Below are 25132 nucleotides of genomic sequence, written 5' to 3'. Positions count from 1 at the left end.
AGGAGGGCTGCAGCTCTGGGGGTCATCGGGGTAAGTGAGAGGAGCGCCTAGGCAGGGGTCAAGACGAAGGCTACCTTGCCAGAGAATTACCACCACGAATACTTCGTAGGCACGCAGATTGCTCCGCTCCTCCCCAGACACACTGGATCAGAATCTCCGGAGTAGGGTCAGGAATCTGCGTGCGTAACAGGCTCCCTAGGTGACCGTGACGTTCCTTGGGGCTGGAGAGCTCGGCCCTAGAGGAGAGGGACTGAGGCGGTGACTTCGGGTGGCCAGATGACAGGGCAGAGGCCGTCCCTGAATTCGCCACCCGCGCCGCCGCTCGGCCCTCCGATTGGTCGCCGCCCGGGTTACCTTTGGCCACACTTGGCCTCGCGCCGCACTCCGCCCCGCCCCCGTCGCTCCGCCCTCCGATTGGTCGCCGCCCCGCCCGTCCCCGGGGCTCGGGCAACCGGACGGGCGCGTGCCGGAAGCCGGAAGCGCGGCGGCGGCGGCGTTGGCGTTCCCCAGGCAGCGGTATCCTTGCGCCATGCGAGTCCTCCGGCCGAGTCTGTCGGCTGGGCGCCTCCTCCTGCTGTGGCTGCGGCTCCCCCTGCGGCCGCCGCGGCCGCCCGGACCCCGGCTGTCGAGCGGGCGGGCGGGGGCGGCCGGCGCCCTGGAGCGGGCCATGGACGAGCTGCTGCACCGTGCGGTGCCCGCGATGCCGGCCTACGGGCTGCGCGAGAAGACGCCGGCGCCGGCGGAGAACCAGTGCGCGGACTTCGTGAGCTTCTACGGCGGCCTGGCTGAGGCGGCCGAGCGCGCCGAGCTGCTGGGCCGCCTGGCGCAAGGTTTCGGCGTGGACCACGGCCAGGTGGCCGAGCAGAGCGCCGCCGTGCTCCAGCTGCTCCAGCAGCCGCGGGAGGCGGCCGTGCTCCTGCAGGCAGAGGACCGGCTGCGCTACGCGCTGGTGCCGCGCTACCGCAGCCTCTTCCACCACATCAGCAAGCTGGACGGCGGCGTGCGCTTCCTGGTGCAGCTGCGGGCCGACCTGCTCGAGGCGCAGGCCCTCAAGCTGATGGAGGGGCCGCACGTCCGGGTAAGGCGCCGCCCCCGACCCTTGGCGGCCCTCCCCATGGCGTCCTCACCCGCCCCTCAAGCCCCAAGCACTCCACCTTCCCCCGCCTGGCGCCGCGCACACTTCGCCCGAGTCAGAGCCCCCGAACCCTGTCCCCTTCCTTCCCACTCTTTCCCAGTCCTCGCCTCCCTCTAGGCTCACCTCGCTCCAGTCTTATAGAAACTCGGCCCTCGCTGACTTTGAAGGTGACTGTCACGCCTCGTTCCTGCTGAGCGTGCGCCATGCAGTCTCTTCTTTATTCTTTTACCTGAGAGGTGTCGTCCGTGTGGCACACTTGGATGCGGACCGGACCGAGCATCCGGTACCTTTCGGAAGACCTGGATGGGGTCAGTAAAAGTTAGTCGCAGTGCCCACTGTGTAAGCCCTTGCCCTAAAAAGTCCTGTGAAACGTACAAAGGTGACGAGAACTCGAGGTTGCCACCGTCTAGGGGCCTGGATGCCTTCTATTTTCTCTCTGCCTCCTAACTTTGACCAGGGCATTTTCACCTGCCTGAGTTCAGCCCTAAAATAGGATTCTAAGTTGACTTCTTGAGGAAATCAAGCGTTTAGCACAGTGAGCTCGGGTTAGATGCTAATAAATAGTTTAAGATTTAAATAATGATGACTTGAAAGGTGGCTGATAGTTGAATATAGTCCTTTTATTACTATTGATGTTAAATATGGTAGGACCACTAACTTGCTCTTTTAGTAAACCAAAAATGCTGTAAATGTTCTGGCATTCAGAACTTTAGTAGGTGCAGTTGGCTTTAAAAAGAATTGAACAGTTGAACGATTATGTCCTGATTCATTTAAGAACTCTTAACACTGGCATAATGGTTTTTGCGTTCATTGCCTCACTCTTGGGGAGGTGATAAGCATGTCTCCTTTTACAGTAAAGGAATCAAGTCACGTGAGGTCACATGACTTGACCAGGACCTCAAAGCAAATAAGTATGTCTCTGAGCATCCACCCAAATCCAAATTTCCCAGGTTCTTTGCTCTACACTTTATATCCTCATCATGTTATGTGAGTTATGGTGTTTATCAGAAACCTTCTTATCTTTCTTGGCTACTAGCCCTAGACGCATAAAACTGTGTGTAGTTAGGATAGGGTTAATCTCAGGATCATAATAGTAGCTATGATTTGATTGCTCATAATAGCTGGCTAATCTACAATGCTAAGTATTACCTAGGGCCAGTGAGCCTTCAGCTATAAGAGTCACAGGCTGAGAACCTCAGTTGTTTATTGCCTTGGCACCAAATCAGTCCTGGAATCCCAGTGTGTTGAATTGACCATGTTCCCAACTAAATCCCCATCTGAATGGCTGAGACCTTGTGTTCCACACGCTGTGTGCATACCCATCTGGTTCCTGCCAAGAGAGGCTTGGGTTTAGTCTGCAATCCAAGCAGACCTTTTTTTTTTCCTCCTTGAAGCAGAGACCAGTGCTCCTGAAAGCCTTCTGAAACTTAATTCTCATTGCATAGGAGGCTTGAGAATTAGCTAGGATGTCTGTCTCCCTAATCCGAGGTCGGATGTCTTTTGGGTAGGTGACCTGTCCCAAAGTGAAACTCTCCACCCATCCATTCAGCCATTCATTGGCTGTCTGTATGGTACCAGGCGTGCTCAGGCTCCAAGGTCTCTTGGTCCAGAAGCTTCCCGTCTAGTATGGGAAGAGTTAGGGGCGGGCACCGTATGTGTGAGTGCCTTTCATGCACTTGCTCATTTCATCCTCAGCAAGAAGTGGTGACTGTTTGACAGATGAGGTGATTAAAGCTTGTCGAGGCCCAGTGCAGTGCCCAGAGCACAGAGCTGGTAAGAGCGCCTCCACCCAAGCCCCGTCTCCACGAGTCCACGGTGTGTACTTCATCATGGCACACCAACTCTCTTAGTTGACAACCTAACTAGATCGAAAATGGGCTTATTCTTTTAGATTTGCCTTTTTCTATAAAACTGAAGGGAAGGTAAAACAACCCAGTTGATGAATGGCTTTGTTTTATTTAGTTTCACTGAGTCAGGAGTTTAATATTCTCTAGTTGTGACTGTGTTTATCTTTCCAAGACTTTGTGTAAGCTTCCATCTTATCAACAACCTCAGCACCCACCTTTTTCTGAAACCTCAGGTCAGTCTCTGCTCTTATGTCGAAAAATCATCAAACCTTCCGTGGCCAGGAGGATGGCATTCGGTGTCTTTCCTTTGGCATTTTTGCTGCCCACCAGCCATCCTGCACATTCCCACTCCCCCAGCATTACTCGCTCCCCTCCACGGACCCTGCTCTCCAGCCAAGCTGGCTCCTGGATGGAAAGTTCCTGAACCCGCACCCCTGCGTGATTCCTGTTAGAAAAAGAGCCACCTCCACTCGCAGCTCGTTTGCTAGGCTTTTCCAGCTGCTCCAGCTCAGGGTGGCCTCACCCAGTTCTGAGCTTCATAGATACGTAATTGTCTGTACCACTCTGTTGGATTTGATACATTAACCACAGAATCTGTTGTTTGAAATGTATTTTTCCCCCGCAACTGGATGATCAGCTCCTTGAAAACTGGGACCTTTGTCTTGCGTAGCAAAATGATGAATGAAGCGTGAGATAGACTCCCGAGTGCTCTGCCATCCGGCGAAGTCGACAGCTAACCACTCCCATTCATCCTGAGATCAGACTGCTCCATTCAGAGGTCTGAGCCTGGAACGGAACCTGGAGGCCAGGGAAGGTTTCCGTGTGGCCGAGAGAGAGAGACATCCTACCAGACGTTGGGACCGCCCTTGTCCTAGGTGATTCCTGATGTCGCATCCGATTCTGTGAGACATAACTGGACTCGTTTCCTTACTCTTCCACACATACAAGAGAAAACTCTTGGTTATCATGAGGTTGAGAAGACATCATCAAAGCTCAAAGCCGTGACCTTGAGACTTGGCTTGTGGGAGGGGAGCTGGGCCCAGGGAGATCCAGAGCTGCCAGCAACACCGTGTCCTCAGACGTTCAGGGTTCCCTTGCTTTTTAACCAAGGCCGTCCACACACATAAGGGAAAAACATCACCAACCGAAAGGCAAAAAGTCACGTGGATTCAAGATATTTCTCAAGCAGAGGGTGAGTGACCCTAGCCTGACCTTGGCCTCTGCACATGGTCTGGACGCGCTGGGTGCAGAAGCCTTTTCAGGTGGCTCCATCACACCTCTTGCGTTTCTCTACCTGGAAATCCTGCCCTTAGCCCGAGTGCCTCTAACCGTTAGTAGCTAAATCTGTTGCTTCCCTTCCCCTTTGCTCTATGTGGCTACGTGAATGTTTTTTTATCCCTATCATTCAAAGCATTCAGAGTTGATTTTTTTTTTAACCCATAGAAATCGTCACTGGGATCCGATATTGTAATTAATCACCAGAATCACTTAATGTGTGTGGTCCATCTTGATTCTGTTTCTGTTTCATTCTGGATTTTGCAGCCAAGTTAAAGAGGTGGTTAAAAAGCTAGAGCTTTTCGCTTTTAGGAATCCAGTGTTGGAAACCACCAGCAGTTTGGCCCTCGAAGCTTCAGCGCAGGAGCCGCAGATCCCCAGGGGCCTAGGATGCCGCGGGACGCCCAGGAGGCAGGGAGTAGCAGACCTGAGCACCCCTTGCTGTGCACACGGCACCCCATCACACAGGTGTGCTTCTCCCCTGGCCCTTGCTGACCTTGGAGCTGTCAGCTAATGTCAGGTGAACGAGAGCTGCTGTGGGCTCAGGCCCGGGCATCGCCCTGGAGTGGACCCAGTCCAGTGCTTCCCCTCACAGCTTCTTGTTTGCTGAATCTCGTGAGCACAAAGGCGTCCTTAGAATAACTGGCATGTGTGAGGCTCAAAAGGATGCTGATTGGGCATCTTATACGGAACAGTGGGTACAGCAGAAGACGCACCAGGTGGGGAAGGAAGGCCCCAGTTATGCTGGTTAGAAGCGTGATTTTAGGTGATCGTAGCCACGTCCCTTAACTGTCCTGGGCCAACCAGCTCTGCCGCTGAGGCAAGAAACTCGGCAGTGGTCAGTCTGCCCAAGGTCAGCCTGCTTCTCTTCTAAAAATACTGTGGAGCTTGGCTAAAAACACAGTTATGAATGAGGGCAGTTTGTCAAGATCTTGGTCTCTGACTGAGGGCTGTGATTATTGGAAATATGGGAAGAATCCAGAAGCCTGACACTTCTATTTGAGTGGAGCCCAGCATGAAGCCCGAGGCAGAAGGCCAGGCAGGGGTAGATCTCTTTTCTTAGATATTTTAAATCGGGTGAGGTTTCTTTTCTTACTCTTAATCCTTCCTGATAGGAAGTTCAGAGTCGGTATCAAGTCTGTTTGCTGGGAAGATGCAAGTGCTGTGTAGAAAGTTTTTACAACCCGGCAAACGTCAAATGTCTGCTGTGGTTTTCAAGATAGCAGATCCACTGCGGAGAGGATGGACGTTGCTGCCCGTCAATTAAAAGGTCATTAAAAGCCTAAGTGTCTTAGAGGCCAGCCTGGGACTTCTTGATTCATCCCAAGTCTCTACTGCGATGGTCCGTCCCTCTGATGCCGCTTTGTAGCACTTCTTGGATTATAATAAGTGAATTGATCTTAATGGATTTATCCCAAGAAAGGGACTTTAGTTTTCATAATTAAGGAATTTGTAGAAAAGGGACTTGTCAATGTCCTTGAATTCTCTGATCGCAGGACCGCTGCCCCCCACCCCGAGTTTTAATCTTAGGAAATAGAACAATAAATCAGTCATCCAATGTTGGGCAGGGGTGGGTAATACCAAACCCACAAAGCAGCTTAATCACACCAGGAAAAGAAATGGTCCCTTTGCTTACAAGATCACATGTTCTTTTTGTTAAAAATGCTCTTCTCCTCTGTTGAAGTTCCAAGTGAGTTGAGAGGCTTATTATGATGCCTGGACGTGTGGCCATAAGTCCGGGTTTGCGTGTTCTTTGCCGAGGCGGGGAAGTGAGGGCTTTGGGCTCTGAGGTGTGAATCCAGCCCAGCCGTCAGTTGCTCTCCTCCTCAGCGAGACGCCCTGTGAACTTGCGGTTGTGTGTCCAGCTCCTGAGCGGGGTACACGGTGTGCGGGCAGACGCGTGCTTCTTGTGTGTGCAGTTTACAGGCTTTTTGTTTTTCTGCAGAGTTATTTCCAAAAGCCCTTTGGGGTTGAAGAGTTCAGTCTCTTACAGATACAGTCCCCAGTGAAGCCAAGGGGACGCCCATTCTGGGAGAGGGTCTGGGCACCGTCAGATATTTGTGGGCAGCAGAAGGGAGCTGACATTTAGGAAACGATGGGCGATTTGAACGTAGAAATGATGGTGAGAGCTGTGGGAACCTTAACAGAAGCCCGGGCGGAACATTGGAGAAGGGACCAAACTCGTGTCAGGCAGGGTCCCCACGCCACCACTGCAGCACCCAGCTGCACCATGGTTGGTTGTAAACCTCCTCTGGTGTCTTGTCCTGTTTTGAAGTTAACCTGGTGGTCCTCGTGGTTCTACTAAATTCTACGCTTAGCCACACTAAGAGATGAACTCATTTGTAGATGGGAACGTTGTCCCAGCAGTTGTATTTTCGAGTCCTGGGTCGCTGATAAATGATTTCTGAATCACTGAGCATGACGCATACACGATTCCTCTTCCCTCCTGCTGTCTGAGATCCGGTAGCCTTGCTGCCCTCGGCACCTAATTCCAGCCTGAACAGCTGTGGTCCTGTTAGCGCTGGGCGGTGGAGGTGTGTAACCTTTAACCTAGATTCCCGGATCTCGTGTCCAGTGTCCCACTTTATAGCTGTCAGTAGCCCAGAATAGAACGAAGGGACGTGTAGAAGAGGCGCTTCCATCAGCCAGACCATTCCTTTCATAATTAATACTGTATGAATGCGGAAGGTCGATTTTTCCAACTTGTTCCTATTGTGCGTGTCAGAGAGATGCCATAGAGTTCCATGTACATCCTACGTGGAACTCGGCTGGTCCGTTCCTAACCTTTCAGTGCAGAGGTTCCCAACCTGGGGAACCTGGTTGGGAACTGAGTTTCAAAGGGGTCCATGAACCCCAGGAAACTGTGTGCAGAGTTTTATTAATGTGTTTGCATTTTTCTGGGGAGAGTGTCCCCAGTTTTTAGCACGTATGCAAGAGTGTGTGAGGACCCCAGGAAGGTTGAGAACCCCTGTAGTCAGTGCAGGAAATACAGTTTTATAAGGAGCCGTTCTGTGTTGCCTGGTGAGCCATCCCTTCTCCTCCCTTCCTGCTAGTTCCTGCTCACTGTTTTCCAGTTTGTCTTCTCTTTTTCATTTGCCATCAATCTGTTAAATCATCTTCCACATGGAAGACCCCACTGATGGCTTTGAGAACCAGAGGACTAAATCAGAAATGACCTCTGCCCTTACAGAGCTGAGAGGCCAGTAGAGGAGACTAGACCATGGGATAAAGAGTTACGAGGAATTACAGAGGTCATCTGGTCCAGCCGCCTGTCGACGTGGAAATCCTTTCTAAACCATCTCCGCCGCGTTCTTGCCCGCTCTGTGCTCATCTCTTCCCGTGGGGAGGGCCGCTGTCTCCCAGGAGGACCTCTGTGGGCCGCCCTCGCTACTCAGAAGTTCTTCTTTACACGGAGTCTGACTGTGCCTTCCCCCGTTGCTGCTAGACTTACCCCCTCGCCTTGCCCCCATGGGGCCTCTTTCGTGCCCTAGGCCTTCAATGTTGAAAGATGGACATCGCTTCATTCTGAAACCCTTTCTGAGCCACCACCCCCATGCCTGCAGCTTATCCTCAAGTGACAAGGTTCTGAGTCCTTTGACCTTTTACCAGGGATTAAAATGTGAAGTGGCCCTATAACAGTTTTATAGCTTGTGTACAGTTTTACAGGTGTTATCCATCATGGTCTTTGTGATTCTTATACAGGAATTCATAAGGTCAGTTCTGTACCAGACATACTGAGATATTTGCTGTTATTCAATAATAATATGCAGTGTATCTGTTAGTATGCAGTTCATCTATAAATAACAGAGACTCAAAACAACAGTGGTTTGAATAAGAGAAGTTTGTCTTTCATGAAGAAGTCTGGAGGTAGGCAGCCCAGGGCTGATCCTGCCCTGCGGTGCCCTCAGTTGACCCAGACTTCTGTTTGTTGCTCTTCCCTGAAAAACTCATCCCCAAAGTTACCTCATGGCCCAATATGGCTGCTCCAGCTCTAGCCATCACATCGCCTTCCAACCTGCAGTGGGAAGGACAAAGAAAAAGATGGAAGGACATCTCTTCCCTGCACTGGGAAAGACAAAGAAAAAGAGCAGCCCTTTGCTGCTCCTGCCATCTTTCAAGTTTCCCAGAAGCTGCTGCAGGATACCTCTGCTTACATCTGAGAAGCCAGAACTCAGTCACATGACTACCCCTAGCGACAGTGCAAACTTTATTCTGAACAGTCATGTGCCCAGGTGAAAAGTGAAGCTTCTGTTGATTTGGGGAAAAGGGACGCAGCCATTGAGGAACAACAGCCTTGTCTCTTGCCCTGGACATCCCCTCCGCTCTGGCTGTCACAAAGCTTACCACTATTACATGGTCAGCAGTCACCACAGACTAAACTGGGATGGTTCTGCCCCTGCATCCTCTCCTCTCCTTACTCACCTCTTGTTCTATTCTTGCTTGAAAAGTTTCAGTGCGAATGTATCTCTGATGGTAAAGTTGACTCAGATCATTTTTGGAAGTAGAATAAATATAAGTAAGTGAAATTAGAATAATGTCATCAATTCTAAATGCATGGATTGCCCAATACACTATTATTCTATGGCCCACTCAGGGAGGAAAAAATGCTGCCGATTAAACCGTGACCCGCCATCATTTGAACAAGGCGTCCTGACCACCAAGATGTTAAAATAGGAAAACACACACCTTAGAGCTGTCGAAATGTGGGGCGCGGGACCCAGTGCTCGTTTCTCTTGGGAAACAAGAAAGGGTGTTTTTGGTGAACCAGAGAATGTTCCCGAGAGGGTGTTGGAGTTTCCTGCACGAGACGCCGTTCAGCGTCAGCTTAACATCACGTGTGTAGCTGTGTTCACGGCGGCGAATGCATCGGCGCACATTATTTGATTTGGGCAACTTAGTTCACATGGAGCCCAGGTGTCTTACAGGTGGAAGGAGGGAAGGAAGAAGTGGAGCTGAGCTCGGTCTGTCGTGGCCGAGAGCGGAGCCCAGCCGGGCTGCCTCAGGGCAGGCCCATCCTGCCCGCTCCTCGTTTGTATCAGTCAGGTTTCGGCGTCGAATTCCCGGTGCCGGCAGGATGCAGGGATGGGCTGGACGTCTTTCCCTCGGAAGGCCAGCGCTCCCCCCTCTCCATTTCAGGAAATGAACGGGGTGCTGAAAAGCATGTTCTCGGAATGGTTTTCTTCCGGGTTCCTGAACCTGGAGCAGGTCACCTGGCGTTCACCGTGCGAAGTGCTGCAGAAAATCAGTGAGTAAGTATTTATGACGTTTCCGCTTTTCTTACGTTTCAGCTGAAAGCCAGTCTCCATTCCCGTGTACGTTTTGTTCCAAGCCTGATAAAACCCAAACACAGGATCCACGAAGGTGGCTGCCCTAGCAGGTGATGCCGAGACCACGGAGGAGGAAAGGGCACAGGTGGAAGCTGGTCCTTCTGCCAGTGAACCTGCACTTGGGGTCTCGGTCACGTCCTCATATTTAAAGCCCTCAGGCCCGCGTCTCCCCAGCGACCCCATGCTCAGAGCTGCCCGGGTTCACTGGACCAAGCACTGGCATTAGTACCTCAAAAAACGTCTGTCTCAACCAGCTGATAAAATGTCTCCCTTGGATAAAATCTCCAAATTCACAGTATAGTGCGTGATTCCCACCTTCCCCCGGACACAGTAAAATGCAGGCTGGCCGACAGTGGCATGCTGCCACGTCGCACGTTAAAACAGCGGTGGCCGAGGTCGCTGGGCAAATGGAAGCAGCCAGGCGATGTGTGTCCTCAGGCAGCACGGACTTCACACTGCGGAGATTCAGAGGAAGCAAGAGACGTAGGATGTCCGGTGACAGGTGTCTGGTCAAGTTTCTGTGTTGAAATCTGCCGCATAACTGCTCCCCCGGGGCCTGGCAAACGAGTCTTAAGAGCGGGGATGAGAGTACAGTTTTGTGTGTAAAACGGTCACCAGTTGCGCCTCTCAGTCAGCGCTGTTTCACGCTAAAGTGATCTTTGAGTTTCCTGCAGAGTCCGTTGAAGCTGTATTTAAAGGATTGCTTTGACTTGAGTGAATAATACGGGTAGGAATCAGCCCCGCGGCTATTTAACTTGTGAATTGTACTTTTGTCTTGCCCCTTCATAACGTTCTCGTCAGGTCTGAGGCTGTGCATCCCGTTAAAAACTGGGCGGACATGAAACGGCGCGTGGGGCCCTACAGAAGGTGTTACTTCTTCTCTCACTGCTCGACCCCGGGGGAGCCCCTGATCATTTTGCACGTGGCCCTGACCAGTGAGATCTCCAGCAGCATCCAGGTACCTGCGCGCGGTCGATTCAGGACAGGGCAGACGGCCCAGGGTGCCTTAAGTTTTCTGTTAACTTAGTTTTCTCCCCTTTTTGAAAATAAATTGCCTTTCGGCCTTTGTGGATCTTTGCATTAGCTAGATACAGTCTCCAGATCTGCAGCCACAGAGTGGAGACGGGCAGTGTGTGGGCAGTGATGGGACGGGGCAAGCTTTTGCCAGGGTGTGTGGCCCTTGGGTTGAGACGTGGTCCAGGCTGTTATGGAGGAGGGGGTACAGGTGCAGGGGCACGGGGATCAACTCTTCAGCCTCTAAGTGCCTGTGGGTAGTTTCAAAAGACAGCTGATTGAGAAATTGGAAAGTCGGCTGTGCTGCGTGCCTGACGCGGGCCCAGCGCTCTGCCCGGTGTGGTGGTTCCCCCCCGGAGCAAGCTGGGCTTCTTGAGGCGTTGGTGTGTGTCTGAAACACTCAGTCCGCAGGCCCACGGGGGGCAGGGGCTGGGGCTGCAGAGCAGGTCCGGTGAGGGGAAGTGGGCACACCTGGGTCACTACGGCTTCGGGGTCGGAGTGGCCTGTTAGGAGGCTGAGAGGTGATGGCAGATCTCAGGTGGGCGCTGGGCGGCGTCTCCTGGCATCGGAGGGCGGAGGGCTCTTCAGCAGGGAGACGTTCCCGCACGATGCTTGTTTGGAGGCGCCTGCACTGTCACGCACTAGAGGTTATCACGGCCTCCCTGGGGGCAGTTTGGTAATAACTATTAAAATATAAAACGTGTGTTCCTTTTGACCTGAAATTTACACCCTCGGGAATTTATCCCAGGAGAGGCTCAGACCTGAGAGTTTGGGCGGTTGTCCACTGCAGCATGGTCTGGAGGTGGGAGTGATAACCAAAGTGTCCACCGGGAGGGGATGCTCTAGGGAACGATGGCGTGTGCGTCTGGCCTGTCCTCACAGACCCCGCGCTCCCACGTGTGGGCTTAAGTGTGGATTTAGCTTTGTATTTTTGACATGGAACGTCAACCTTGACTTACTATTGACTGAAGGTTCAGGTTCCAGCCTGGCCTATCTGGTGTGACCTTCTGTGTAGCATGAATTACATCGACAGAGTTTGCTCTGCCCCGTCTGCCCGCGGAGCGCCCTCCTGTGTGACTGCTCACAGCGCCTTGTGACTCAGGCTTATTTTTAGACATGACGACTCTGAGGCTAGGAGGGGACTGCAGAGATCTGCCCAGGACGATGGAAGAAGTGGGGACGGTGGGGGACCGGGATCCCAGCCCTGAGGGCAGGTGCCTTCCGTGTGAGGAGACTCGCGCATCCGGACAGACACATGAGAGACTGCGTGTGTCCGTGGTTTTGTATGCACGTGTATTTATGTGTGTGCCTGCCTGGGGCCAGTGAGACCAACCTGGAAAGGCGCTCCCCAAAACGTTAACGTTAGGACTGGGTGTTCAGTTCTGGAGTGATTTGTGATTTCTTCTTCATGCATTTATTTCTTGCCTCTTTGACATTATGCATATCTCATTCATATAATCAAAGAAAGGTTCGTTTGTTTGGGGTTTTTTTTTTTTTAAACTTAAAAAGATTTGCTGGAGACTTTTGAGTCCAGAACCACAAGATAACCTACAGACTTCCTGAAAAACAAAGGAGGCGATTTAACAAGATGAGGACGAGGAATGATGGGAGGAGAGCCCCCTCCGTCAGCTGCAGGTGCAGGAGTGGCTGGCGGGGCCCCGGATGTCACGGCCTCTGCGTCACCATCCGCCCAACTTTCCTTGTGGCGACAGTTCATGGCTTCCCAGGAGTCACAGAAAAGACCCTCCGAGCATCTGAAGGGGATGAGAGCTGAGGATGTTTTTCCCCAGGGGGCTACGCGTAGACCCACGCACCCCGTTGGCAATTTAAGAAAGTCTGTGGGCTCCAGACCTCAGCCTGGACTCTGGCCCGACTCCCCTACTTCAGGCATCCAGGGTAGCTGGTAGGAGTTTAGAGCAGCGCAAGCGTGTCCTTCAGAAGCAGGCCGGCGGGCCTGTGTCCAGGCCAACTGCAAGGTCTCCACCACTATTGTCCAGTGGCCCTCGGGGTATTAAAACTCAGAACGCCCTGCACTCACATCTCAGAGCCGATCAAGTCGGACTTGGCTAAGGGACTTCCCAGTACAAGTCATGCTGATGCTTAGATCGCTTCTCGTACATGTCTGTGCGGGCGTGTGGTTTCACTGTGGAAATATAAGGACGTGGCACAAAACCAAAAAGGTACATAGGAAAAGCATAAAAAGGTACATCTCCTGAAAGAAAACTTACGTAGGACTGCATCCGCCTTACTGGGAAATGTAAACAACTAGGGTTCAGAGGGGAGGAGGGAGGCCTGCAGGACGCAGCGGGCAGCCTGCGCACAGGAGCCGCAGGAAGTGGGGCCCTTGGCCTTGGCAGAGGGCTGGCGTGCTGTCTGGGGGTGTCGGAGGGCAGCAGATTGCACAGAGAGAGAGACCTCCCCTGAGAGAGACCTAGGGGACATCAGCTGTGATTCGGCGAAGCTTGTGGGAGAATTTCAAAGTGATAGAAATGATACAGCATTGAGCAAACAGCCAGGGAAGTTGTAAGGCCACCGCCGCCTCCAGAGAGGTCTCAGCGCAGGGTGCTTGCCTCCAGAGGCTGGGCCTTGGGTTGAGGGGCCCCCGGGAGGGGTGAGGGCGGGGCGGGTGCATCCACGGCTGCCCATCCGTGTCCTTTATGTTTTCCAGACCATCATAGTGAAGGAGAGTCCCACGTCGGAGACAGAGGAGCGGGACAAGGTCACCACAGCCATCTTATACTCGCTGAGCCTGACCCAGCAGGGGCTGCAGGGCGTGGAGCTGGGCACCTTCCTCATCAAGCAGGTGGTGAAGGAGCTGCAGGTGAGCGAGGCTCGACCCTGATCCCGCCGCACCGCTGTCCGTGTCCCCGCCTTGGGGTGGCCGAGCAGTTCTGCCCTCATCTCTGGGGACAGGGTGAAGCTTTGGGCCGGAGCGAGCAGGAGGGGTGGAAAAGTGCCAGGTGCCCCTTGGCGCTTCCTAGGAGCCCCGAGACTCGTCAGGGGATGGAAGCAGTGCTGAGGAAAAGGCCCTCAAAGCTAGCTTCTCATGGGCCACAAATCCAGATGCGTCCTGGGGGCGGCGGCTTCTTCAGGGGACCCTGCACCCTGGCTGGCGGGGCGGCTCCTGATGGGCACGCGCTGTCCCGGCATAGTCGCCAGCAGGGCCCCCTTTGCTCCCACTGTCCAGTCCTGGCCGTGCCAACCTCCCTACCCACCCTCGCCCACTCGTGGCCCGGGAGGGAGCGTCGAGGTTCGACCAGGCAGCTGGAGGGTAAATGCACCGGCACTTGGTTTTTTTTATAATTGCCTTTTCTTGGTTGCCCTGGGAAACACACAGAAATGTTCAGGTCCACTCTGGGTTTGGGCTTTTTAAAGCTATCTCATGAGGGGCTGGAGTGAACTCTAATGTGTAGAATCCAATTTTTAGGTAAAATAATTAGGTCATGACTAATGGGCTGTGAGAGCAGCGCTCTCTGCTTCTGGTGGTTTCAGCACAGACGGCTGCTGCAGAAGCTCTTCCTCAGAGAATGACAGATAGGGTGGAATTTAAATATTTGCGTGCTTCGTGTTAAATTCATAGTTTTAAGTCTGAGAACTTGGGATTCAGTTGGGTATCAGCTTCGTTAGAATCACTCCCTGCCACTTTTTCCCCAGAGGCGATAAGAAGCACATCTGATTACTCTGAGTTTCTTCTTATTTCCTGCTGCTTTGCTGAAGGTGCTAATGAATGGGGCGAGGGCGGGCGGGTAGCAGGGCTGGTATGAGGGTCAGAAAGGCAGTCAGAGGAGGAGCAGAATCCGGGGTCTGGGTGATACAGCAGATTCTGTTTCTGAATCAGGCAGCCCAGGAGCCATCCTGCCGCTGACCTCTTCTCCACGACTGGGCTGGGAGCCGGAAAGTCACCCGAGAAATCTGGAGAGAAGGGCAGCCCTTCCTACACAGAGGTGTTCGTGGAGGTTTATGAAAGAGGCACCTTAAATGCCCAGTGAAAAGAACAGGGTTAGGAAAGGCATGGGATCGTCTTATCTTTTAATATTATTCTGTCGATAAAGTTACGGTTCTGAATTTTGAGTGACAATAATGAGAAAGCGCTCATGATATAAATCCACAAAGCAGGATGTAAAATAACTGCCTCGCCCTTGCAAAAATTGCCTAGAGAAAGACCAGGAGTTATACTCTGCCAAACCTGGAGAGTATGGTGGTTTCTTTGCTTCCGTCCTAAATTAAAAAAAAATTTTTCTGTAGTGAGCATATATTACATTTTTAATTGGAAAATACTGGGTTCTTTGAAGTGATCATTGAGATCTCTCTGTAATTTGAACAACAATGATTGAACCGTGTTATCTGATGTGGAGACATAACCGTTGCCTCCCCTTCTATCCCATCCTCTGCACCCACTGTGCTATAGTTGGGCGATCAGTTATTCATTCAACAAACAGCAAACAGTCACTGGGTACTTGTGTGCCAAGCACCAAACCAGGTTCTGTGGTGGCAGCAAAGTCCATGGGAGGGGCCTGGTGGGCTAGAAAGACAAGACCTGTAGTCAGAAGACGGCACCCCGCATCGTAGCAGCCCACCCCTCCGATTTCAGGCAGGTCCCCCAACTTGCCGGCGTGGATAGTGGTGCAGATGGAGACCCCACAGTAAAGGCTTGTCCTGGGGACTCAGGATGCCTCCAGGACCTGACACACATCAGATCCTTAATAACTGTTCCTTGAAAGAAGAAGATTCGTGCGCATCAAATATCACTTTGTAAACCCCACAGCAGCACACGGAGGTTAATGATACATAAGCGAGAAAGGAGGTGTTTGTGAATCCGTGACTCACCTGCTGAATTGTGTGTGTGTGTGTGTTTTCTCCACCTTCCTTTCCCCACCCCAACCACGCCCTGCAGAAGGAGTTTCCTCATCTGGGGACGTTTGCAAGTCTGTCCCCTATCCCCGGGTTCACCAAGTGGCTTCTGGGGCTGCTGAAGTCAGAAGCAAAGGATCACGGGAGGAACGAACTGTTGACAGATTCCGAGTGTAAAGAAATCTCCGAGATCACGGGCGGTCCCGTGAATGAGACCCTCAAGACCTTTCTCAGCAGCAGCGAGTGGGTCCAGTCTGAGCAGCTGGTCCGGGCGCTCCAGGCCCCCCTGATGCGGCTCTGCGCCTGGTACCTGTACGGGGAGAAGCACCGGGGCTACGCCCTGAACCCCGTGGCCAACTTCCACTTGCAGAACGGGGCCGTGATGTGGCGCATCAACTGGATGGCCGACGTCAGCCTCAAGGGCATCACGGGCTCGTGTGGCCTCATGGTCAATTACCGCTACTTCCTGGAGGACACGGCCACCAACAGGGCCACCTACCTCAGCTCCAAGAGCATCAAAGCTTCCGAGCAGGTCCTCAGCCTGGTGGCCCAGTTTCAGAAGAACAGCAAACTCTAAGTCACCTTTGCTGAAGCCAGCGTCCCCGGCTTGGAAAAGGATAATTTTCCGGAGGGGTCGGGGATGGGGTTACGTACCCAAAGGAGCTTCTAGAGTGAACCAGAGTTGAACTGTGCTATCTTGCCTGTGGCGGGGTCACACTGGAAGGCCGGGCCCGGGCTTTGCACGAGGGAAGATGCGTTACCGCTGCGAGGTAGTGGTGGGTACAGGTGGACGTGGGCTGGATGGGGATGCTGTGCTCTCTCCAGAAGATTCCGTCATGGCCTTCGGCCTGGCTCCCTGCCCTGGGATGGTCTTCAGAAACCATGGAGCCTCTGCCGGCTCTCATCCCAAGGTGGATGGGTCAGCCGCTCCGGGACCCGGGCAGGTGGCCCAGGTGAGAACAGATATTCCTTTCAGCGTAGAACATGGTTCAGCCATGATTGTTTTAGCTGCTTCTCTCTGCTGATTGCAAAGGGGTAGAGAGCTGTGCTACACTTCACTAGTTAAATTCTGGAGATTGTGAACGTATGAAAAGGTTTGTGACTTTGCACAAACTTTACTAAGCTAAATTATTGGACACGAGAGCTCTTGTCGCCTGGGGCTTAAATTGTATTATAGACTTGACAGTTACAGCGATTCAAGTTCGTGATGAATTTTGTAGCAAAGAACAAGTTTGTCCTGTGGAGCATTAAACACGTGGTTATTCACGATCGCATAGTGGTCGTCTTTGAGGTCCGAGACCTCGTTAGCCGTGCCCTTGGTCCCCAGCCAGCCCGTTGGCAGGTTTGATGCTCTGTGAAGCGGGCCTGGAGCGTGTGGCCTGAGGACAGAGGTGATGGCAGAGGCGCTGCTGATTGTGGACGAGGAGGGGGGTGTGATGTTGAGTCAGGCAGCAGGTCCCCACCTTCCTTGCCTTTCACCTTCCAGACCCGTCCCTGGACCACCTCTGTCGTCTTCTTCGTGTCACTTGTTGCCTGGTAACAAACAACATGACCGTGGTCACTGCTAGAAATTGTGCCTTTTCTGTATCCTGGTGGAAGCAGCCCCCTCCTTCTCGGTTTTGCTTTGAGCTGATGGTGAAGGCCCCTGGGCTCTGCAGGTCTGAAGTCGCCGCCCGCCAGGAGCTTGGAAAAAGTTAAGGCACCAACTGCTTCCGTGTGGCAGGCGGCCCCTGAGACCGCAGCCCCTGATTCCCACACTGCACGCCTTATCTCTGTTCGGCCTCTTATATGGGAATCTTCAAACAAAATACACAGAAGTGGAGAAAATAGTGTAATGACCCTAGGTACATACCACCCAGCTTCCACAACCATCAGTAATTTTCCATTTTTATCAAACCTTATTTCTTTCTTTTTTTTTTTCAAACCTTATTTCTTATAATGTGTTACATTTAGGTGTTCTGTGAAGACTGGATGATGGATGGATGGATGGGTGGATATGGATGGTGCCGTGCTCTGAATGTTTATGTCCCACCAAAATTTACATGTTGAAATCCTGACCCCCAAAGGTGATGGCATTAGGAGGTGGGGCCTCTGGGAGGTGATGAGGTCGTGAGGGTGGACCCCTCCTGAATGGCATTAGTGTCCTTATAACTCACGACCTCACGAAGCTCCCTAGGAGAATTCTGCAGCTGAAAGAGGGCCCTCACCCAACCGTGCTGCCCCCCAGTCTCAGATTTCCAGCCTCCAGAATTGTCAGCAACCGGTTTCTGCTGTTTTAAGCCACCCAGTCTGTGGTATTTTGTTACAGCAGCCGGAGCGGACTGAGCTGATGGATACAGACGGCTGGATAAGGACTCCGTGCCTCAGTCCACATCACTGAAGGGAAAGCTTATGACGCTTCCATTGCAGTGCACTGGGCTGAAATCCCCCTCACTTCATGTGTGTTACAGGGAACCCCCCTTCACTTCCCACACTTACCCTACAAGCCCTAGAAGGGCAGAAGATGGCTGAAACAGCCCAGCCGCCCACTTCCTCTGAGGGATGGTCAGAGTGCCCAGTTGTGCATATGTTGTCCTTCTGGCAATGGCAGCCAGGCAGGAGTCAGAATCAGCAGCTGGGTTTGGAGGCAACAGAAGTTTACTCACGGACCCTCCTCACGTTGCGAATTTACATCCTACGGAAGAGTACAACCCACTGCCCGGGGGCATTATCGCAAGGGGGATGCAGTAACACGAGCATGGACAGTGTCTCCCAGACCTGTTTTCCATCCCACTTGCTCTCAAGCCATCACTCTGACCACCGGATCTTCCTCTGTAAAGTGCCTGGCAGTATGGTGGGCTCACAGTAAGAGCTCAGTAGATTGTCATTAGTAGTCAGTTTCCACAGCGCCCTGGGTTCAAGGCTGCAGCCCCCCTCCGCCCCTCCCCAGCACAGAGCCTGCTCCCCCTGGCGTTCCCAGCCCACACCCTACAGACCCCACCCGTGGAGTGGCTGTTCTCCCCTCCTTTCCCGTGCACGGCTCTCCTCCTCTCTCATTGCTTTGGGGTCTGTGGTTCAGACAGATCCCAGATCTCTCCAGCCTGTTGTCCAACAGTCTTGGGCTGTTCTGGAATTCAGATTAATTCCGTTTCCAGGGCTGCAAGTGACCTTGGGGCTGACCTGCTCTGACTTGTTCGTGGGCGGGTTTTGTTCTGAAAGGCAGTGGGTGCCATAATGGTTGACGCCACCAGCTTTGGCTCCAGCCAGTGTCGGGTTCAAATCCCGACCCCACCACTTCCCAGCTGGGTGGCCTGGAGCAAACCACCTACCCTCATCCTGCCCGTTTTCCCATCTTTAAATGGGGGTAACCACAGCACCTACCTCAGGGGCTGCTGAGAGGCTCCAAGGAGATGAAGTGCATAAAGCTTTGAAAAGGCACCAGCTGTTGTCTTTATTACAGATGTTTATACATCTGGACTCTGGGACCACCGTCACACTCACCCGGATGTAGGTTCCGGAATCTGTCGTCCCCCTCTTTGGAAATTAAGAGTTGTGATGGTTTTCTGGCTTCTGTTCTATAAGGTGACTAAGTGCACTAATTCATTCCCAGGAACTTCTGTGCACTGAGGCGTCCTCACCGCCCCTGGCAGCTAAGCAGCACCTCACTTTCAGACGAGGATCCCCAGGTTCAGTGGCTTGGCCCAAGCTCTGAGCTCTCCCAGCTGCTACCTTGTCCAGCAAGCCCTGAGCCGGCTCTCCCATGCTGGCTTGAGTCACTCTGATGCCTGCCCCCCCATTACTCCTCTGCACCACCCACCACATCTTCCATCTCAGAGGGCTGGACCGTCTCTGCCCTCTAGATCTAGGGCAGCTGAGGGTTGCACAGCTCTGCCCTCTGTCGGTCATCTAGGGGCATAACACTTCTGCAAGAGGGCCGTGTTCTGTTTGTGGCTTTATATTCGTTGGAATATAAAGTCCATTTTGATCTCTTCTTGGATAGAAACAAAAGCTACTCCGTGATTCCTATTCACCACAGAAAGCTGCTGCATTATTTGCAGTTTAGCAAAATCGGTAGAGTGACCCCAGGTCTCTTTCTTGTCCTTGTTTTTTTTTTCTTTTTTTTCTTCTTTTCTGATTGCATTTGCATTTGTCGACTAGCTAATTTTTTTTTAACATCTTTATTGGAGTATAATTTCTTTACACTGGTGTGTTAGTTTCTGCTGTATAACAGTGAATCAGCTATACATGTACATACATCCCCATATCTCCTCCCTCTTGCGTCTCCCTCACACCCCCCCCCATCCCACCCGTCTAGGTGGTCACAAAGCACGGAGCTGATCTCCCTGTGCTATGCGGCTGCTTCCCACTAGCTGTTTTACATTTGGTAGTGTATATATGTCCATGCCACTCTCTCACTTCGTCCCAGCTTACCCTTCCCCCTCCCCGTGTCCTCAAGTCCATTCTCTACATCTGCGTCTTTATTCCTGTCCTGCCCCTAGGTTCTTCAGGACCATTTTTTTTTTTTAGATTCCATATATATGTGTTAGCATATGGTATTTGTTTTTCTCTTTCTGACTTCTCGACTAGCTAATGCTTAGTCATCGAGAAAAGGAGGAAGAAGCAGCGTTTATCTCTGCTCTGGGCCGGATGTTCTCTGCACCTCCCAACTCCGAAGCCTGAGGGAGTGATTGTCATTTACAGATGAGGAAACTGAGGCTCTGGGAAGGCTGAGCAGCTGCTGAGGCTGGAGCTGGGGCCCGAGCCCAGGCCTGCCCAGCGCTGTCCACGCCGCCCTGCCTTCCAACCTCACGGCGCAAGCAGAGCCCCAGGGCAGGAGGCCAGCGCTGTGGCAGGAGTGAGGGGGATGGAGTCGGGAGGGCAGCCCGGCCGGGCAAGACGGCCAGGGATGGAGATGTTGTGACACTAAAACTCCAGCAAGGGGGAGGCTGCTGGGAAGGTTTAAATCCAGTGTCTTCTCTAAAATCTGAGCAGTCGGTATTTGCCAGTGGTTCAGGGACGGACGCCCCGCTCCAACCAGTACAGGGCAGAGAACCTCAGCTCAGAAAATCCACCGGACGAGGGCAGAGCCGCTGAGCGCACGTGGGCGGAGACAGCAGGGCCCCGCGAGCCGCGGGAGAGCAGAGCAGGCCTGCTGCCTGCCCAGGGCCCCCGCATCTTCTCCGCTGCCCTCTCCGCTCTCCTCCAAGGCCTCGCCACTTTCTGGAGAACCGCTTCAGCCCAGGGGTCTGCCCACAGCCCCACCGCTGTAGAGACCATCTCTCTGGGTCGCCCCGCCGCTAGTTACCCGGCCTCAGCCGTGCGCAGGGCGGAGAGATGATCGGCCCAGTCTGGAGACGGGGAGATGGGCCCCGCGAGGGGTCCAGCTGGAAGGTGACTCTGTCTCTGGACCAGTCGAGTGGAGCGGTTGGCGTCCACTGTTCCCATGGCGATGATAGGTGACAAGTGTCAGGGGGACGGTTCCTAGGAGGAGGGGGGGCGGGGGCGGGCCATAGCCCACCTACCACAGAGCCTGGTGTGTATGGGTGACAAAGGCTGGAACCCCCCCCCCCAGGCTTGTCCGTTTCAAGTACGTTGCTGTGAATCTTCCCGCCATACCTGGCTCATAGCAGGGGCTCAGTACGTATTTTCCATCCACTGGAGAAACGCAGCCCTCATTCCTGCGCACTAGACAGCGCATCCTGGCAAAATTCAGTCGCTCCTTGATAACTCTGGCAGGGAGGGAGGGAGACCAGAGAGCTGCCTTAGATATTCCAAACGCTTGTTTTCCTGGGGGAGGGGTGAGGCTCTTTTCCACGCTGCTCCAGAGGGGACTGCCACGGGCACTTGCTCCATCCCCTCACCCCGCTCTGGGGTCCACCTCTCACCAGCTCTGCGACACTCCCAGCCACCCCGAAGGGCTAAACCCAGCAGGTGCCCTCCGGGCAGCAGTCAGGGCTGGGGAACGTGCCCTTCCCCGTCACTATCGGCGCCCTGAGAGGCCGCGCTCCTGGCCGTCCTGCTGCCTCCTCCCCCCAGCCTCAAGTCTTGGCAGATGGTCCCTCAAGGCCTGATCGCAGGAGTCCCTTCTTTCCCCTAGAGAATCTCATCTCCATCCACGTCTTCACTTGCCACCTGCACACCTGATGACAAGAGTGACCGTCGTCCTTGCTTGCCTGGGGCAACCCGCGTCCGAGGTACCCCTATCCTGGCATAATTGTTACGAGAGCGTCCCTTCCCTCTCGGAAGTGTCCCAGTTTGGACCGCCAGTTCTATGGTCTGCCCCCCGAGGACGCGCACGTGGGTATCGACAACGCAACTCAGCCACCTGCAGAGGGTCCCCTGGCTTTGACAGCGACAATCACCCCGGGCGCCCCGCATCACGGCCCCTTACGGGCAGGGTCTTTCTGGCCAGGCTTGGCCCCCTGCCCTGGCTCTCCCCACAGAGTCCTGCCCCCTGGGGCTGCTGTGTGGGAATAGGACACAATCCCACCCACCCACCCCAGGAACCCACAAGACCTCACTTCCTCCAAATCCAGTTCCTGCCCAGGAAGCACAATCCCAGCTGCCTTGATGGAGGGCTGTTGGGTGCAGGCATGTTCTGGGTGATGACTTGCATTCAGTCTGAAGACCCCGAGGGGGCCTGTTACAGGAGCGCCATTGTCCCCACTGACAGCTGAAGACACTGAGGCCCAGAGGGACGGGCCTGGGAGCTGCTCTTACAGCCCTGCTGTGTGACCTGAGACCTACAGGGCAAGTTCCCTTTAAACACAAAAAAGGGAAGTTAAAAGACATGCTTCTCTCCGCAATCCCACTTCCACCTCTCCCGAGCTACACAGTGTCCCCAGGTCCCCCGCCTGGCAGTGAAGGCAGGTCTGCAGGGAATGCTGGTGTTCGCGCCCAGTCCTGGGGCTGTGAGGGGGGATTTGAGGGGAGATGTAGGTCTGGAACCCAGCACGGTGTCTGCGGCACGCAGGCTCTTAGGTGTGGTGGCTCCGTGGGTGGTGACCTGCCATGGCTGGAGAGGCAAGGAGGCCACAAATCCCCCTTTGCCACTGTCAGCAGGGTCAGAAACCTGTCTGATGCTAAAAATGGTTCTGAGCCTGGATCCCAATCAGCAGGCATCGCGGGTGCTGTGCACACTATTGGCCACAAGATGGCGGTGTTGCCTCTTCCTTTCCTGAACTTGGGGACCTTTTTTTTTAATATATATAAATTTATTTATTTACTTATTTTTGGCTGCGTTGGGTCTTCGTTGCTGCGCGCGGGCTTTCTCTAGTTGTGGCGAGCGGGGGCTGCTCTTTGTTGCGGTGCGCGGACTTCTCACTGCGGTGGCTTCTCTTGTTGTGGGTCACGGGCTCTAGATGCGCGGGCTTCAGTAGTTGTGGCACATGGGCTCAGTAGTTGTGGCTCGCGGGCTCTAGAGCGCAGGCTCAGAAGTTGTGGCGTATGGGCTTAGTTGCTCCGTGGCATGTGGGGTCTTCCCGGACCAGGGCTCGAACCCATGTCCGCTGCATTGGCAGGCAGATTTTTAACCACTGCGCCACCAGGGAAGCCCGAACTTGGGGACTTTAATCACAACTTAGCAAGTAACAAACCCACCCGCCACCCCAGCCCCCGGGCGGGTGTGAAACCTGCACCCAGATCCCGCACAGCAGGCTTCCCATCCTCTCACAGGAGCTAACAGCGCTCAGAACCGCTGCAGCGACCTGAGCTGTCCAAGCCTGCTGCTCTGCTGGCTTTCGCCAAGTTTCCCCGCAGGCTTTTGGGGGCCCCCAGCCGGAGCTGGTGGTCGTCTCCAGTGGAGCAAGAGTAGGCGTGTCCGCAGATGTCCCAGGGCACCGCCTCCCCAGGCCCTCAGATGGTCATCGTGCAGGCTGACTCAGGACATGGCTTTCTGGTTCAGGCACAGAGCCCAGACCACAAATCCCTCCCGCTCAGTGTAGAGGCCGTGGCCTCAAACTTAAGACGTTTGGTAACCATCAGGGCGATTTTTATATCACTGCCATAAAGAGACACTCAGCGTTTCCTGTCAATAAATAGAAGTTAAGAGTAAAAATAATACATTAAAAACAAAGCAGTATTACAACATTCTAGATAAATTTGGTTGCCTTCTGAGATGCACGTTAGGGAGTGGGAAAGATGGACAAAGCACCAAACAGACATACAGACGTTCCCCTTGAGGATCCAGAAAGTCCTCAGAAGACTTTTGGAAGAATGAGAATCGGAAAAAGATTCAATGAGGTGCTGGCTTTGTCCAAGAGCCTCCAGATTCGCGCACCTCACACTTCGGGAAACTTCTGAAGGACTCTGTCTCTGGACACACACAGTGAGCTCTTCCCTTGGGCTTATCGATGGCAGTTGCTGCAGATGTGCTCTCGAGGGGCCAGCGGTCAGTACGAGGGCCGGAAGGAAAGCCACGTGCAGGCAGAACTCAGGACCCGGCGTTTCAGCCCGCGATGCTGCCCTCGGGGGCTAGGAGATGGGCAGCTCCCCAGCCCCACGTGGCCAGCGGTTGGCGCCCTGATGTTGGGGGACTGTCCAGGCTCTGTGGGCCTTCCGGAGCTCTGCAAACGCTTTATTAAGCTTTCGCTTAAAAATCTGCACACGGGTCTGCACGTCACCTCCCTGCAAGGATGCTGGTGTTGGCAGCCATTCTGTGGCTGTGAGATATTTGATGAGTGAGGCCAGCATGGTGTCTGCCGGGCAGCGAGATGCTCTCAGATGTGCAGCAGAAAGAGCCCATCCATAAATGTGGTGCCTCAAACGCTAGCATACGGGGGCTGGGGGCACCAGGTAATCTCAGCTTCATCAGGCCCTCCGAATACCCAGGCTTGCCCCCAAATCTGTTCATTTGCAGCCAACACCAACAACTGCCTTAAACTCTGACCAGTTGCAGCTTTTTGTCTGCATGACTCAGTGCTCTCTCTGGGTTCTGTGCAACCACAGAGACGGGTCAGCTTGTTGAAATAAGCACCGGACATCCCAAACCCTTCGGTTCCAATTTCTGCAATTCTCAAAACAGCCTTGTTGCTGAAAGTTTTTTACCCAAGACCTCAGGATCACGAGGCCGCCACCCTCCAAAGAAGCAGCTGATAGCTGACCTTCTGAAGAGGAAGGTCATGTGTTGAAACAGCCATGGGACTCATCAGTCCTGGCCTGAAGCCAGGCAGGAGGGGGCCTGCCAGGGGCATGGGCTTTAGAGGGTCTTACATGTCACACATGAGAGAAATTTATTAACAAACACGTGACACCTCTGTCCCTCCAACCTTAACCTCCACTCCTGCAGTGACACCAGTCGAGCCCAGAGGAACACTCTCCGTGCCCCTTGCTTTATGTCCTTGAATCAAAAGGCCGCTGTGCCCAGCACCGGTGGTTGGCTGGCTGTGCTGTCACCAGCAGACACAGCGCCGCTTCAGAGCAGAGGGGGCACTGGAGCGTCAGAAGAGCTTAGGTGAGAAGGAAGACACATCATTCAATTGTCAGGCCCTTCCCTTCCGATGGCAGTAATCCAAGGGATTTTGGCAGGACCAAGTGTAGCCGCCCAGAAGGCCAGGACAGTTCATGAGTTAGATACGCCTGTACTTTCTGACCATCCCAACCCACGGTCCCCTCCACGGAACCCCCAAACATAACTGTATTGTCATCTTTGTTCTATGGATGACCTTCAGACACATAAAAACTGTAGCTTTACAGTACTTTTTTCC

At 53.6% G+C, this 25132-nt stretch overlaps 1 protein-coding gene across 1 annotated transcript; it reads left to right on the top strand.

The window, feature by feature from the left end:
• The first annotated feature begins 482 nt into the window (after window positions 1-482).
• MLYCD (malonyl-CoA decarboxylase) lies at window positions 483-16701 on the top strand. Its single transcript, XM_061173398.1, has 5 exons — window positions 483-1078; window positions 9394-9506; window positions 10386-10542; window positions 13267-13419; window positions 15493-16701. The coding sequence occupies exons 1-5, from the start codon at window positions 530-532 to the stop codon at window positions 16024-16026; spliced, it is 1506 nt and encodes a 501-aa protein (XP_061029381.1). The 5' UTR covers window positions 483-529; the 3' UTR covers window positions 16027-16701.
• The last annotated feature ends 8431 nt before the right edge of the window (window positions 16702-25132 follow it).

This window comes from Eubalaena glacialis, chromosome 18 (genome assembly GCF_028564815.1).
Source record: "Eubalaena glacialis isolate mEubGla1 chromosome 18, mEubGla1.1.hap2.+ XY, whole genome shotgun sequence".
NCBI lineage: Eukaryota > Metazoa > Chordata > Mammalia > Artiodactyla > Balaenidae > Eubalaena > Eubalaena glacialis.
This window is presented reverse-complemented; position numbering and strand designations above follow the sequence as displayed.